The 15,750-nt window shown below is 39.4% G+C and overlaps 1 protein-coding gene across 1 annotated transcript in view; it reads left to right on the top strand.

The window, feature by feature from the left end:
- Positions 1–15,750, top strand: part of LOC124775072 (elongation factor G, mitochondrial) — a 79,219-nt gene that overhangs the window by 45,896 nt on the left and 17,573 nt on the right. The window contains exons 10-12 of the mRNA XM_047249876.1: positions 8,083–8,277; positions 12,835–12,987; positions 13,104–13,221. Of these exons, the coding sequence (XP_047105832.1) occupies positions 8,083–8,277; positions 12,835–12,987; positions 13,104–13,221 (466 nt within the window). The remainder of the gene's footprint in view (positions 1–8,082; positions 8,278–12,834; positions 12,988–13,103; positions 13,222–15,750) is intronic.

Below are 15,750 nucleotides of genomic sequence, written 5' to 3'. Positions count from 1 at the left end.
ACTGTTTGTTAATTCATTAAATGACATAGTGTTGTTTTAATTTAATGTTCATGATTCTTTTAACTATGCATCAGAAGGAAGTGAACACATTTTCATTGGTAATATACGTGCTACAAGTTAAAATATTGAATAAAGCCACTCACCTTCATCCTTAGTTGTAAATGGCAGAGATTATCTTTTTCTTGGTTTTCCAGTGTTATATATAATCATTTACAAGTTCCTTATATTAGAAATTGGCATATAAGTAATTTCACTTGGGAAAAAGATTAACCTGTTGATATTTGCATGGATAGAACTGTATTTCTAATACTAATTGGTATTTACAAAGTTGAAATGAAATGAAATGTCTTGTGGCTAGGGCCTCCCGTCGGGTAGACCGTTCGCCTGGTGCAGGTCTTTCGATTTGACGCCACTTCGGCGACCTGCGCGTCGATACAAAGTTACTACACGTGGTATTTATACAACTTAGTGTTTAGTGAGGGTAGGTGTAACATAATTTAAACGTGCTTCTTTTATGATCTTTTAAGATTTTTTTCAAAGCAAGAGAAGACAGCTATATTTCTTTAGCACTTAAAGTGTATGTTCTTCCCGTAGCTGTTGTTGGATTCACTGTTTGGAAAAGAGTATTTCCTGGGACATCTAATATATCTCTCGGTTGTGGGTAGTAAAAATACTGGGCTGGACCCTTTGGGTGTAAAAAAGTTATTCGGTACATGTCATTGTATTTTTCTCCAATGCGTCCTAGCCACCAAGAGTCATCATATGCTACTGTCACAAAAACAGCAGCAATATTTTCCATATGTGACGGTGTTATTTGGTTCAGTGTTGTCACATATTCAAGAAACTCATTCAGACTAAAATGATAAGGCTTGACAGTAATTTGTCTCTCTGTGCAGGGTTTATATGAGTGAAACTTTTGTGTTCCCACAATCGCTTTTAATTCACTAAACCGAGGAAGTAAGTATTCTTTGGTCAGTTCATAGTCCTCTATTGTGCAATATTCAAAGTCAATGTTTTTTATGTTTTCCATGGCAAATACATAAAGTGATTTGGGTGTTAAGATTTGTTGGTCATATGGCCTTTGTAAGCTGGCTTTAGCAGCTAGCCACTTAACAGTACCGCAAAGGCCATCGCACGCACTCTTGCCATGGGATGTTGCAAAGAACTCCCACTCTGCCTCAATTTCAAAATCAGTTTTATGCAAACACAAATTAAGGAAGTTTTTCTTATTTTTATATTGTGCAGCGCTGCCATCAGAGAAGTAAGTAATCTTTTTAAGTGCAAAAGGCAAGGTTTGCTTTATGATTTCTAGCAGTTTTTTCTGGAATACATAGAAAGCGACTGTATTATGTTTCAGACAATCTGATATGAAGACATACTGCAGATGTTTTAGTTTTCCCTCCCATTTATAATATATGATGAAAGGATGCAGTGTAGCTTGGAATGATTGTATTTCATCCTGTACTACGAAAGAGTAGTTTTCTGCAAAATCGCAGTTGACTATTACATGGCCTTCAGTTAAATTGTCCTTGATTTCGCTGTAGTATTCTTCCTGCTGACTAGCTATAAATGAATGAGTTTTTACCTTCATTAGTGTGCCCAAAAACTCATCCATAAAGTCATCAGTACTTTTTACTACAGTTTCCATCAAACACCTATCTACAGTTACCCACTTTTTGTAGGTAACTTCATCAATCATATCATCAGTGAACTTTGCATTCAATAGATCTTTAAGTGTAGAGACACCAGGAAATTCTTTGCAAATATCCATGAAACATTGTTGCGATGGTGGAGTGCACATCATCTTGACTAGGCTGGAATCATAAGATTTCAAAGCAGTTTTATCTCCATCCAAAACAAAGGTACACACACAAACAGTATGTGTGCCACTTCTTCCAGCCAGGATACAGTTCCTTGGTCTTAATTTGCAAAACTTGGAAAACCCAATTTTGTTTGCAGGGATTTTTTCCTTAAATAATTGGTATATTTCTTGCAAATTTGCCAACACTAGCCTCTTTTGAATCTGGATTTTTCCATCTTTATTTCTTATGGTCACACAATCTTTTTTCCCCGGCATCATACTACTAACATTGTCAGAATTGTAGAAGTCTTTTACACAGTCAACAATATTCTCATGAGCCATGTAGTTTGTCACTCCAAATTCTTCTTCTATTTCCTGACAGCTCCAACTCATAAGTAAGATAGACAAAATCATCATGTTTTCACTTATTTTTGTTGTTTGAGCAAACTTTTCTTTAAAGTGTTGAATAATCTCTGATTCACCTTCAGAATGTTCAGTAATAACTTCTTCAGGGCTCGATTCTGGTAGTAAGTTTTTTTCTATGCTAGACTTTATTTTATCAAGTTTCTCTCTGTGTGTAGGTAGGCACAGCAAACTTTTTCTTTGGTGGTGACTCACCAATGAGTTCCAATGACTTGTTCAAATAGTCTCCAGAAGATTGAGGATCAATAAAAGAATCGTTTACATTTTCGCTACTGTAAGGTAAAACTATATCTTCTGTTTTGTGTTTGTCACTAACCTTTTTCCTACATACATAACATATTTTCATGCCGCTAATGATTCCTAAGTCTAGAGAGCACATCCAGTCTGTTACATTTCTTAGTGATTGTACACGGACTTTCTTATGTTGTTCTACGTTAAAAGGGCTACAACATTTAGCAGCAATAATTGCCCAATTCTTCTGAGATGCCATTTCTGTAAGCCAACAAATTCTACTATCAAAAAGTGTGTTTTTATATATATATATATATATGTCTGTTTGTGTTTCTATCGACCTGCCAGCACTTTCGTATGGTAAGTCACATGATCTTTGTATATATATATATATATATATATATATATATATAAGAGAGAGAGAGAGAGAGAGAGAGAGAGAGAGAGAGAGAGAGAGAGAGAAACATTCTACGTAGGAAATATATATCTAAAAACAAAGATGATGTGACTTACCAAATGAAAGTGCTGGCAGGTCGACAGACACACAAACATACACACAAAATTCAAGCTTTCGCAACAAACTGTTGCCTCATCAGGAAAGAGGGAAGGAGAGGGAAAGACGAAAGGATGTGGGTTTTAAGGGAGAGGGTAAGGAGTCATTCCAATCCCAGGAGTGGAAAGACTTACCGTAGGGGGAAAAAAGGTGTGTGTGCAAGTGTATACCCGTCCTTTTTTTCCCCCTAAGGTAAGTCTTTCCGCTCCCGGGATTGGGATGACTCCTTACCCTCTCCCTTAAAACCCACATCCTTTCGTCTTTTCCCTCTCCTTCCCTCCTTCCTAATGAGGCAACAGTTTGTTGCGAAAGCTTGAATTCTGTGTGTATGTTTGTGTTTGTTTGTGTGTCTGTCGACCTGCCAGCACTTTCATTTGGTAAGTCACACAACTTAAATAACTACATTACTATTATTTGGAACATTCTAGAAAAAATAAATATAGTAAATAATCGTATTTTATGTTTTATCATGTTTAACTTGTAGGAAATGAAAATATAATACTTAATCTTACCTCTCAATAAATAAAGTTTCTTCTGATGCTCTGTAAAAAAAAAAAAAAAAATAATAAATAAATAAATAAACAAATAAACAGATTGTGCGTTGCTTAAGAAAAACACTACATAACTCAACTTATGCAACACAGATCTTTTCATTAAATGGTGACTTCAAACAAGACCGAACAAAGAAATGTTTCTATAGATAATTGAATAGCACTTTTCATATTGCTTATTATAATCTATGGTAGGACTGGCTGGTATTCCAAAGGAGCTTAAAATTGCACCCGTTACATCAAGGTGGCAATAAGTGGGGTAGAGCCTTGACCCTGTATGAAAATCTCACATTTTTTTATGTACCACATGTTGAATGTTGTATAAAATCGTAAGATTCTTAAGTTATTATTTTTTTATATATTTTATTCTCACATTAAAATATCATTTAATGAATTAACAAACAATAAGAGGGTAATGTTGCATAAAAAGGCTAACATAATAATTTAAGTTTGTTAGAATTACATAGGCCTACCTTAGTATTCATAGCCTAGAAATAGTCTTGTTTTTCACCTCACTAGTGTATATTGCGGTAGTAAAATATTATTTTATACAAGAACCCACTGAGATCCCATCTTGAAATTTTGCATGCATGTAGTCAGTTAGGCTAGACAACACATACAATTTTTATAAAAAAATCCGAGGGTACGTATTTTGGAAATTTCAAAAAATGTTTTTTGGAATAGTTTAAAATTTTCAGATTTAGGTAGCATAGTCACGTTACATATCAAATTGAAGGTAATTTTTAGAGTAAAACAATGGTGCAAGTTTGAGCTCTCTAGGTGTATAGTTTTTTAGCTACGGCATTTTAGAACAATCATCGACTGTTCAAAAACAGAGGTTTTTTGATTTTTAAACCCTTGAAACTCAAAAACCAAAGGTCATAAAAATTTGAAATTTCAAATTTAAACTAGTGTGAGTGGGTACATTACCTGAAAAAAAAAAGAAAGAAAAAATATCATCCAAATCTGAGATATCAAGGTTCAGACTGTTAGTTGATTTGAGATGGAATGACCCTATAGTCAAATATCAACATTGTACTTATTTGGTTACAGAGATTAGTGATTGTAAGATACACAATTAGACTGCCATAATAAATGTAGTGACGTAATGTAACTATATTCTCTATGGAATTGTTGATTATATAGAATATTAAAGAATTTTTCTAAAAACAGAGTATGCAAATCATATGATTCCATAATTACTCATTTATACAGTAATGCTTGTGAAAATTATAACATCCAAAGAATACATGCTACTGGAATGAACATTATGCCTCATATTAAATACATTACAATACTCAAGTGATTATTATTTTCACACAATTATGGTCTCTGTGTTAATTCCCTAGATCTGAAGCTTCCAAACCAGTCTTAACCTCTAAATGCTATGGCATTGATTCACTGGGGGTCCGCAAACTTTTGTGAGAAATCACCTTCCTTCTGTGTGAGCCTGCAATGTATCAACAGTGTTAATGAATTGACTATATCCCACGCATGTTCTAGGTGTGGCATGTCAGGCAATTGTGCTTTCCAGGAAGCAACACACCTCAACATTGTTCACAACCACATGTAGCCTGGCCTTGTCTTCCTTAACTAGGGCACATGGAGAAGGGGAACCATACCTCAAGCAGTGCAGCCTCCTTGATGTACTTTCTGATTACCATGACCAAATAAGTGTCAAGATCAGCTGTTGCATCCAGTGGTACTGCAAATCAAGACTTTTTCTTTTTAGATATGCTGTCCAAGATCAAAGGGTACCAATTGCAGTCATCGTGGTAGCTCCTAAAACACACTGGCCAGTGTGAAGAGGGGCTCACATGAAAATACTACAGTCTGTCATTTAGCAAGTCATCTACATCATTCAGTCGCCTATTGCAGATTAATGCATTTGTCTCTCTTCACAATGGAAACTGACAGAATAGCATTTGTGCCAGCAATCCAGTCAACAGGAACTGGCATTGAACTTATCATGCAGTGCCTCCCACTGCCAAGCAGACGAAGCTGTATGCTCCATTACACCTTTGCCGACAAGATAATATTTTCCCATACTGTGGAACACAGTATCTGTTTGTTCTGCACAGGACCCTCTCTCATCAAACTTAATGCGCTGGACTCATATCTGGGAGGATGACAGTTCAAATCTGTGTCCAATCGTCCTTATGTAGATTTGCTGTGATGTCCCCAAATTGCTCCATGAAAATGTCAGAATGGTTCCTTTGAAAGGGCAAAGCCGATTTTCTTCCCCATCGTCTAAACCATCTAGCTTGTGTTCTGTCTCTAATGACCTTAGTTTCAATAGTGCATTAAACCCTAATCTTCCCACCCTCCCTCCGTCATCAAGTGGTTCCAAACATGCATCAATGCTGTAGGAACACACCCTGTCGAAGCCAAAGCATCACAGTGTAACAAACACATTTCTCAGAGAATTATCTTCTCCTAGTTCAGTCTCACTCCCAGTGCTATACTCATTTTACATTCCCTTCATTTAACAGCTCTTTATAATTTGAGACATAGCAACATGTAATAACCTCGCTTGTTAAGTAACTTTCTAATTTTCTATTTTCTGTTCTCCATGTAATGCGGTACTTGAAATTGCTGAATTCTTACCCACCCTGTATTTTGCTAAACTTTGTTATTCAGTGAATAACTTTGAGACCACTGATAACAGTATAATTAGTTTTTGAGGATATATTTCATTTCAATAAATATTCCAAATTTACAATTCATGAAAACCTTGCACTATTTAAAATTTGGCCCCACTGATAATTATTTGTTTTAGTATTGACATACATAAATTGAAAGCCACCCTCTCTCCACTTTCTAATGAACATATTACTTTTTTTAAAAAAAACATGCATTTAAGAAGTTATTCCTATTCAAAATAATTGAATTCCAGAATATTCAAACCTTAAAATGAATACTGTCAGAATGCCAGTGGTATGGTTTGTAGGTCCAGTTTTCCTGTTTGGAGAGGTAAAAATGCATTGTGTAGAATTAACATATAGTTCATTTTACCCATCATACATGCCTGCATATGAAATGTATCCAACACATCAAAATGTTATTGAAAGCTAAAATCAGAATTATATCTGTCTTAGTTCTTCAGTTTTTGTATTTTATATTTGGCAGACGGTGCACCGGATTCCATCGCTGCACATCAGGAACCATGTGGTTGTAAAAATTGTCATAATTCATAAACTGTTCAAGATATCGAAACAGATGCAGGTGATAGGCTACAAAGAGGCATATATTTCACCTATGATTAATGGTGTGGCTTGAAACACAGTAAGAGACACAGTCTTGAAAAACCAACAATTATTTATTATGTCACTGCCTCACTGCATAACATAAGTAAGACAGTACAGTTTAATGTCATGTTCAAGACTAGTGATGAGCACAGAGCTGGTGACAAGTACAGACTGCTGGCTGGAGCCAGAGCACAGCAATATAAAGAGTATTTGCTCTCCAGGGGCTGCTGGCTCTTGGCTGCATGCGATTGAGGTGCTGGACCATGATCAGTTATCTTTGGCAGGGGCCAGGAGCAGCCGAACTGTACACTCCTCAAACTGAGTGATGCACGCTGCGGTAGGGGTGGCAAAGGTATAGTAATCTATGGGTTACTGCAACCAAGATTTGAAACGTTTTGGTCAGATGTTTGAGTGAGCAGAAACAAGACTCCCTATATATTACACAATGGGTTTTTTTATAGCCAAATGAAGAGTGAGAAATGCCAGCAGTCAATGAACAAACTCCTATGTCAGTATGTGGTGGAAATTCAATTAGTACAAACACAGTGCCATTTGACTTGTTTAGTCAGTGAGCCAGTCTGAATTCCAGAAAGCCAGCCTGTCGAGAGGAAAGAAAAGTCTTTATTGTAGTATTTTGAGGCGCTTCTCCTGACACCATCACCCCCCCCCCCCTCCCCCCCCCCCCCCCTCCCCCAAGTCTGAGTAGCCATCCTGATCAAAGGCAGAACTGTGTTTAATATCAATAAATGAGTAGAAAATGAAAAGTAACGTGACAGTTTTGTGTACATTTATTTCATAACTGCTTAAAGCACTAAATAATGATCAGAGGCTTAGCAGTAGAAGATTTTTGAGGCTCAAGGGTAAGTTAAAGTGCAGAGGACAAGAAATCTTCTGTACCGATAATATTTCATTATCTGTGAGTAATAATGTGATATTCTCTGAATCAAAAAGCAGTCCGTTACATGGGTAATTTATTTGGCAGTGTGTGTTAAATCTTATGGAAGAAATGAAATAGGTTATCTTTCTAAAGTGTGAACTATACTTCTTTGTCAACCACAATTTGCAATTACGTGTGGTGTGGGCACATGCGTGCGTGGCTGTATGTGTAGGGAGCAGTCAGAGCTCAAATGAGTACAGTTGTTACTATGAGAGACATAAAATTTAAAAACCTGATAAAAAGTTAGTAACAGCATATAAACTTTTTTATTAAGTATGTGTTTAAGCTTTAATACAGTGCTAAAAATCGTAATAGTCTTCTGCTTTTTTTAAATGTAGGAGTCTATCTTCGTACCAGACCCAGTGGTTTCAATGTCTATTAAGCCAGTGAATTCAAAAGACAGAGATAACTTCAGCAAGGCTGTAGCACGTTTCACAAAAGAGGATCCTACATTCCGCTTTCATTACGATCCAGACAGCAAAGAAACTATTGTATCTGGCATGGGAGAGCTACATTTGGAAATTTATGCACAAGTAAGTTCCTTATGCCATGTGTTTTACAAGGATTTTAACTTTGCGTGTCATGATTACTATGAAAATAAGCAAGAGCTGTGCATAATAAAAGCCTGCCGCAACAGAATTTAATGCTGGTTTTCCACATGATTGACTAACATTCTGTATAAAGTTTGCACCTCTTTTCATTGGTAGCATTATTTATTTGCAAGTTAGGGACAAGCACATGTTATAATATAAGACAATTTGTTCAATAATGATACAGCAAACCAGTGCGACCACTTCTGATGTGGTCATTGTTGGCATACTTACTAATATTTGGCATATGCTGGCAATTCCTTAATATAGATCATGTAAATGTTAGTGACAGTCACTTACATAAACTGTGCTGGGATTTTATACTAGGTGAAAACAATACTTCTTGCAATTTGATTACAACATGAAGTCCAAATGTATTTCTTTCTGAATAGCATGTTTTTCTTCATTCCCATTACATTAGTTATTGTTTCATTCACTTAAGAACCCCCGGGTAAATGTAGATTAATAGTTGTTGGAATCAGCTAGAAATAATATAATATACAGGGTTATTACAAATGATTGAAGCGATTTCACAGCTCTACAATAACTTTATTATTTGAGATATTTTCACACATACAAAAACTCAAAAAGTTTTTTTTAGGCATTCACAAATGTCCGATATGTGCCCCTTTAGTGATTCGGCAGACATCAAGCCGATAATCAAGTTCCTCCCACACTCGGCGCAGCATGTCCCCATCAATGAGTTCGAAAGCATCGTTGATTCGAGCTCGCAGTTCTGGCGCGTTTCTTGGTAGAGGAGGTTTAAACACTAAATCTTTCACATAACCCCACAGAAAGAAATCGCATGGGGTTCAGTCGGGAGAGCGTGGAGGCCATGACATGAATTGTTGATCATGATCTCCACCACGACCGATCCATCGGTCTTCCAATCTCCTGTTTAAGAAATGCTTCTGCTTTAGCCTTTTCCGTAAGATTTTCCAAACCGTCGGCTGTGGCACGTTTAGCTCACTGCAGCCCGACACGTTGATTTCCCCTTACAGAGGCATCCCAGAAGCTTTAAACTGCGCATACCATCGCCGAATGGAGTTAGCAGTTGGTGGATCTTTGTTGAACTTCGTCCTGAAGTGTCGTTGCACTGTTATGATTGACCGATGTGAGTGCATTTCAAGCACGACATACGCTTTCTCGGCTCCTGTCGCCATTTTGTCTCACTGCGCTCTCGAGCGCTCTGGCGGCAGAAACCTGAAGTGCGGCTTCAGCCGAACAAAACTTTATGAGTTTTTCTACGTATCTGTAGTGTGTCATGACCATATGTCAATGAATGGAGCTACAGTGAATTTATGAAATCGCTTCAATCATTTGTAATAGCCCTGTATTGGCAAATTGTTCAAAAAGAGTAAATACAAACAAACGTATGACACATCTCTTCTTTTAAGTTGCGACTACACTACCCTCCAGACAAGTTTACTTTTATATAATTTCAGTGACACTTTTGTGTGTTTGGTGACTCTCCCACACCTTAACTCCGTTTTTTAATTCTGGAATATTTTGTGCTGAGTAATTTGTCATAATAATAATTTTATATACATTCAGTTTTCTTGATCCCATTATTGAACAATATTTTTGTGATATTTTCAGTACTAACTGATTTTGCGCCATCCATACCACTGTCTATATGTGTCTTCCAATTTAAAGTGCGTCTACTGAAAACACACTTTAAACTGCCTTTACTCTGTAGCTTTGTAAAGCACAGTTTCCAGCATCACTTGTTGTTAGACTCCATTTAATGATTCCGACACTAACTAAAACTAATTACTGTTTGCTTGAAATTCCAGTCCTTCTAAAACTGCGTGTATTCTGATGTGATTAATAGTCCCATTCTCATCACAGTTTCCGGCAGTGTACCATGTTTTGAAATTATAAAGTTTAAATGTGTGACAACTTAGGATTTGTTTAAATGGTGCAACAGTACATTTTCTGGATCAAGAGAATAGGAATGAGTCACAAGCAAATACTATTTGCAGAGTAATTTGAACAAATCAGCTCCAACTTATTGTCATGCTCAATTGGGGATTCTCCACGTGACGAGTTTTATGTGAGTTATTAGTGTCCAGGATGCTTTTTAGGAACAACTTGAAAAGTTACTCAGAGTAATTTAAAATTCTTGGCCACTTGGACCATCAAATTACAGAACTTTCTTGTTTTGCCGTGTAAAATTGTTTTCATAATATTCTGCTTTTCGTTTTGCAGATTACTACTTTTCAGTTTTCCATACTTATAAGGTTTTTATCAACATGTATAATAAAGAAGATTGTGCAAATGTATTATGACTTAAAGAACACTACAGTTTGCTAACTACCTCTCACAAATAATTTTTAAGGCTTTATGCAAGCATTGTCAATCTCATGTCCAGCACTTTTTGTTGACAACTCTTACAATTATTCATAAATAATGTGTATATGATGATAGCAACTGACACAATTTTTGGAATTAGTTATTTCGGAGTCTGAGATAAATTGCATTTATATAATGAAAAGGATAGTTGCTACTCACCATGTAGCAGAGATCCTAAGTTGAAAAAAGGCACCAACACAAAGACTGTCAGGTAGTTAGCTTTCGGCCAACAAGGCCTTTGTCAAAAATTGACAACACAACACACACACACACACACACACACACACACACACACACACACAAACATGACCACAGAGTCTGTGTGGCCAGACTGCGAGCAGCAGTACATTATGGAAGAGGCAACTGGGTGGGGGTAAGGAGGAGGCAGGGGTGGAAAGGGGGGAGGGATAGCATTGTAGGGGTGGGGTACATGTAAAGTGCTCCTGGGAGTGTGCAGGGATGAGGTGGAGAGTATAGCAGCTAGGTACAATCAGGAGGTTAGCTTGGGGGGGGGGGGGGGGGGGGGTTAACAAAAGAGGAGTAAAGTAAAAAGACTGGGTGCATTGGTGGAATAGTAGAGGACTGTGTGGTGATGTAATGGGAACAGGGAAGAGGCTAGATGGGTATGGAAAATGACTAATAACGATTGAGGCCAGGAGGGCTATGCGAACATAGGATACATTGCAAAGAGAGTTCCCAGTTGCGCATTTCAGAAAAGTCGATGTTGATGGGAAGTATCCAGATGGCAAAAACTGTGAAGCAGTCATTGAAATGAAGTACATCGTATTGGGTGGCATGCACAACAAGAGGATGGTCCAGTTGTTTCTTGGGCATAGTTTGTTGGTGGCCATTCATGTGGAGATATAGCTTGTTGGTTGCCATGCCCTCATAGAATGCAACATAGTGGTTGCAGCTTAACTTGTAGATCACATGGCTGGTTTCACAAGTAACCCTGCCTTTGATGGGATACGTGATGGATGTGACCAGACTGGAGTTGGTGGTGGTGGTGAGAGGATGTATGGGACAGATCTTGCATCTAGGTCTATTACAGGGGTATGAGCCATGAGGCATGGAGTTGGGAGTAGAGATTGTGTTGGGATGTACAAGGATATTGTGTAGGTTTGGTGGGTGGCGGAGTACCACTGTGGGAGTGTTGGGGAGGATAGTGGGTGCGACATTTCTCGTTTCAGGGCATGACGAGAGGTAGTCGAAACCTTAGCAGAGAATGTAATTCAGTTGCTCCAGTCTTGCATGGCACTGAGTCATGAGGGGAATGCTCCTCTGTGGCCGGATAGTGGGACTTTGGGAGATGTTGAGTGACTGGAAAGATAAGGCACAGGAGACATGTTTTTGTACAAGGTTGGGAGGTCAGCTGTGGCCTAGAAACAACTGGACCACCCTGTCGCTGAGCACGCTGCCCAACAATGTGTCCTTCATTTCAACGAGTGCTTGACAGCTTGTGCCGTGTGAATCTTCCTACCGACCCCAGCGTTTCTGAATTTTGCAGGTAGGAACTCTCCCTGCAATATATCCTATGTTCCCGTAACTCTCCTGGTCTCAACCTTCATTAGTCATTGTCCATACCCATCTAGCCCCTGCCCTCTTCCTGTTCCAGCACTAAACAACCCTCTACTCCACCATTGCACCCAGTCTTCTTATTTCTCTTCTTTTCCGCTATCCCCCCCCCCCCTCCCCCCTTTTCTTCCGCCCTCCGTCTAAGCTCCTGACTACACCTAGCTGCTCTGCTATCCACCTCGTCCCTGTACACTTCCAGCAGCACTTTACTGTCCCCCATCCCTACCTTGCTATCCTTCCCCCTCCCTGCGAAAGCCTCCCCTTTACCCTGACCCAGTTGCCTATCCCACAATGCACTGTTGCTTGCAGTCTGGCTCCAGCTTCCAGAGACTGGGCATGTTCGTGTGAGTTGTGCTTGCATACGTGTGTGTATGTGTGTGGGGTCTGTTTTTGACAAAGACCTTGTTGGCCCAAAGCTATCTGTCCAACAGTCTTTTTGTTATGCCTTTCTGCGACTCAGCATCTCTGCTATATGGTGAGTAGTGACTATCCTTTTCATTATATTGTTACATTTCATCCTGTATTTTCCATTGTTTGATAAATTGTATTTATTTTATTCTGCATTTCCAGAGAATGCAAAGAGAGTATTCCTGTGAAGTTGTACTTGGTAAGCCCAAAGTTTCCTTCAGAGAGACTCTTGTTAAACCCTGTGAATTTGACTATCTGCATAAGAAGCAGTCTGGAGGTGCTGGGCAGTATGCAAGAGTAATAGGTGTATTGGAGGTAATAATGATATTGACAGATGCATTAAGCTAAGGTGATGTTGATTAACTCAAAGGAGTGCAAAATTTCTGAACACTGCATCAAGCATAAAAATTATTTTAAAAAAATCCTTCCAGCCACTTCCTCCAGAGGCAAATACAGTTTTGGAGTTCTCGGATGAAACAAAGGGAACAAATGTGCCTAAGCAGTTCATTCCTGGAGTAGAGAAAGGATTTCGTCAGATGGCAGAGAAAGGTTTGTGCAATCAAAACTACATCATATATTTATCAGGTTTCTATCTGTACTAATTATTACATTCTTTTCTTTTATGTTATTGTTGCACTTTCACATTGTACAGTTTTATGCTGGGAAGTAGTATGTATCAATTGTGTAACAAATTCATGATTTATTATGTACGAGTGTAACAAGAAAACAAGACTGTAATGAAATAGGGAGTTGAGTCACATACAATTAAAAACTTGATCTTCGTATGTTCAGTGAAAGTCACATTTATGAAATAGTTGAAAGTTCTACATATGGAATCGCCTTGCCGTGGATGTCCGGTCGTTTCTTGCTGAATTGGACACTTCCCCTCTACCACCTTTCCTGTGGTCCCCTTTCGTACAGTTCCACGGTCCATACCTCGGCCACGGCTTCGGCTGGACCTATTGCAAGCTCCCAAAGGCTCAGTTCCACCTGAAGCCCTCCTAGGGCACTTTCTCTCTCTTCTCGGCAAGTTTGAGGGCTCTGCTTCCCTCGACATGCTTTGGTAATGACTTTAATGCCTTTTACAACAGTAGATGTTCAGTGACTTTCATTTGGACCCCAGGACATATTGGGATACTGACCAACGAACTTGCTGACCGCCTGGCCAAACAGGCTACCAGTAAAACAACTCTGGAGATTGGCCTGCCGGAGACTGATTTGCGATCGGTCTTCAGCCGCAAAGTTTTTGCGATCTGGGATACTGAATGGCACACCCTCAGTTCACCAAATAAACTTCATGTTATCAAGGAGACAACAAATGTGTGGCAGTCATCCGTGCGAGCCACTCGCAGGGAATCTGTTGTCCTTTGCCTGCTCCACATTGGCCATACGTGGCTAACACATGGTCACCTCCTCCGTCATGAGGACCCACCTCGGTATCACTGTGACTCCCCGATGACTGCCGTCCACATCTGCACAGTTTTAGCTGCTCTGTGATGGACTTTTAACCTTCCCAGCACTGTACCTTCAGTATTGGGTGCCAATGTCTCAACAGTAGATTTAGTTTTACATTTTATTCATGATTGGGGGGGGGGGGGGGGGGTATTATCATACCATCTAAGTGTGGGCGTCTGGCCTTCTCTCAGAGGCCTCCACCCTTCCTTCGAGGCCTCCACCCTCCCTCTGATTTAACTCTCTGTCACCCTTTCTTTACATTTTGTTTGTGTTGTTGTTCGTCTTTTCCCCTGTGAGTGTTCATCTCGCGTTGTCTTTTTGGGCTGGACATTTTAGTGTGCAGAGTGGCTGGCTCACCCTATTTTGTTATTATGATCAGCCAGTCCAGACCATCTGCTCTAAGGTTTCAACACCTTCATCTGCTTTTCCTTGTGTGCGTTTCTCCATTTTTTGTTCATTTCTTTCATTTTCTCTTTCGGTGTGCTTAAACATTCCTTTTACCCCCTTTTACTTTCCCAAACTAATTTGGGTGTTGTTTTACCTCGAGCCTTGTTTGCGTCAGGAAAAAGGGGCTGATGACTCTGTAGTTTGTTCCGTTTATACCCCAAACCAACCAACCAATGTACATTATGGTTAACTGAATCAAACTGAGCCTTGGCAGTCCTCAGAATTATAATTTGGTATATACTTTTCACCATTTCAGAGACATTTTAGTGCCTACTAGTCTTCTTCACATCCAGTTCATTTTTCTTTTCCTACTTTCTTCTCTGCATGCATTCCACATGTCTACCTCCTGGTAGAGTTTATGAGGGTCATGAACAGTGTCATACGTTGAGTAATCACTGTGAAGGACACTGAGCTGTCCTGTGCTCATGTGAAACAGTGTTACGAGCACTTCACAGAGTTTGAAATTGGCTCCATTGTGGACCTCCATTTGGCCAGATTGTCAACTTGTGCAATAGATTTGTGGGGCATTTGGATGTGACAGTGGCCTGATGTCGGTGTGCACGGAAATACGAGGACAGGTCAAGGTCCTCGACCACATCTGACCACCACAAGAGGAATTACCACACTGTGCACTGAGCACATAAGAACACTGTCATATTTGCACCTGCCATCCAAGAGCAAGTAATGGACACCCTGTAACATTCTGTGTCATCCTGCACTATTAGTGTGTTGCAGCAGCAAAATTAGGGAATTACCATCCCATGTTTAGGCTGCCATTAACACCACAACACAAACAGCTGCATTTGGAATTGTGCTGTGGCTGGTAAGCATGGACTGCTGACAAATTATTTCACACATTGTTAAGCAATGGACCCCAGTATTGCAGTCCCAGAAAACCATCACCAGGGAGTATGACAGTGACCTAGAGAGAGGTCTTATTCTTCTAATGTTTTAGAGAGGCACAAGAGTGTTACTCGTGGCATCAGGGTGTGGGCAGCTATTGGTTGGCTGGTAGTTATTGAGAGATTGCTGATGGCACAATGGTATATAATGGATGGACATCCCGTGTCCTCGTGTGTTCTCTCTCGTGACAGCATTGTGGTGCCATTTTTGAACAGGGCAATGCTCATCCGCTCGTGTTACATGATGAGACTTGACTGTGGCCAGTAAGATCCC

This window comes from Schistocerca piceifrons, chromosome 2 (assembly GCF_021461385.2).
Source record: "Schistocerca piceifrons isolate TAMUIC-IGC-003096 chromosome 2, iqSchPice1.1, whole genome shotgun sequence".
Taxonomy (NCBI): domain Eukaryota; kingdom Metazoa; phylum Arthropoda; class Insecta; order Orthoptera; family Acrididae; genus Schistocerca; species Schistocerca piceifrons.
This window is presented reverse-complemented; position numbering and strand designations above follow the sequence as displayed.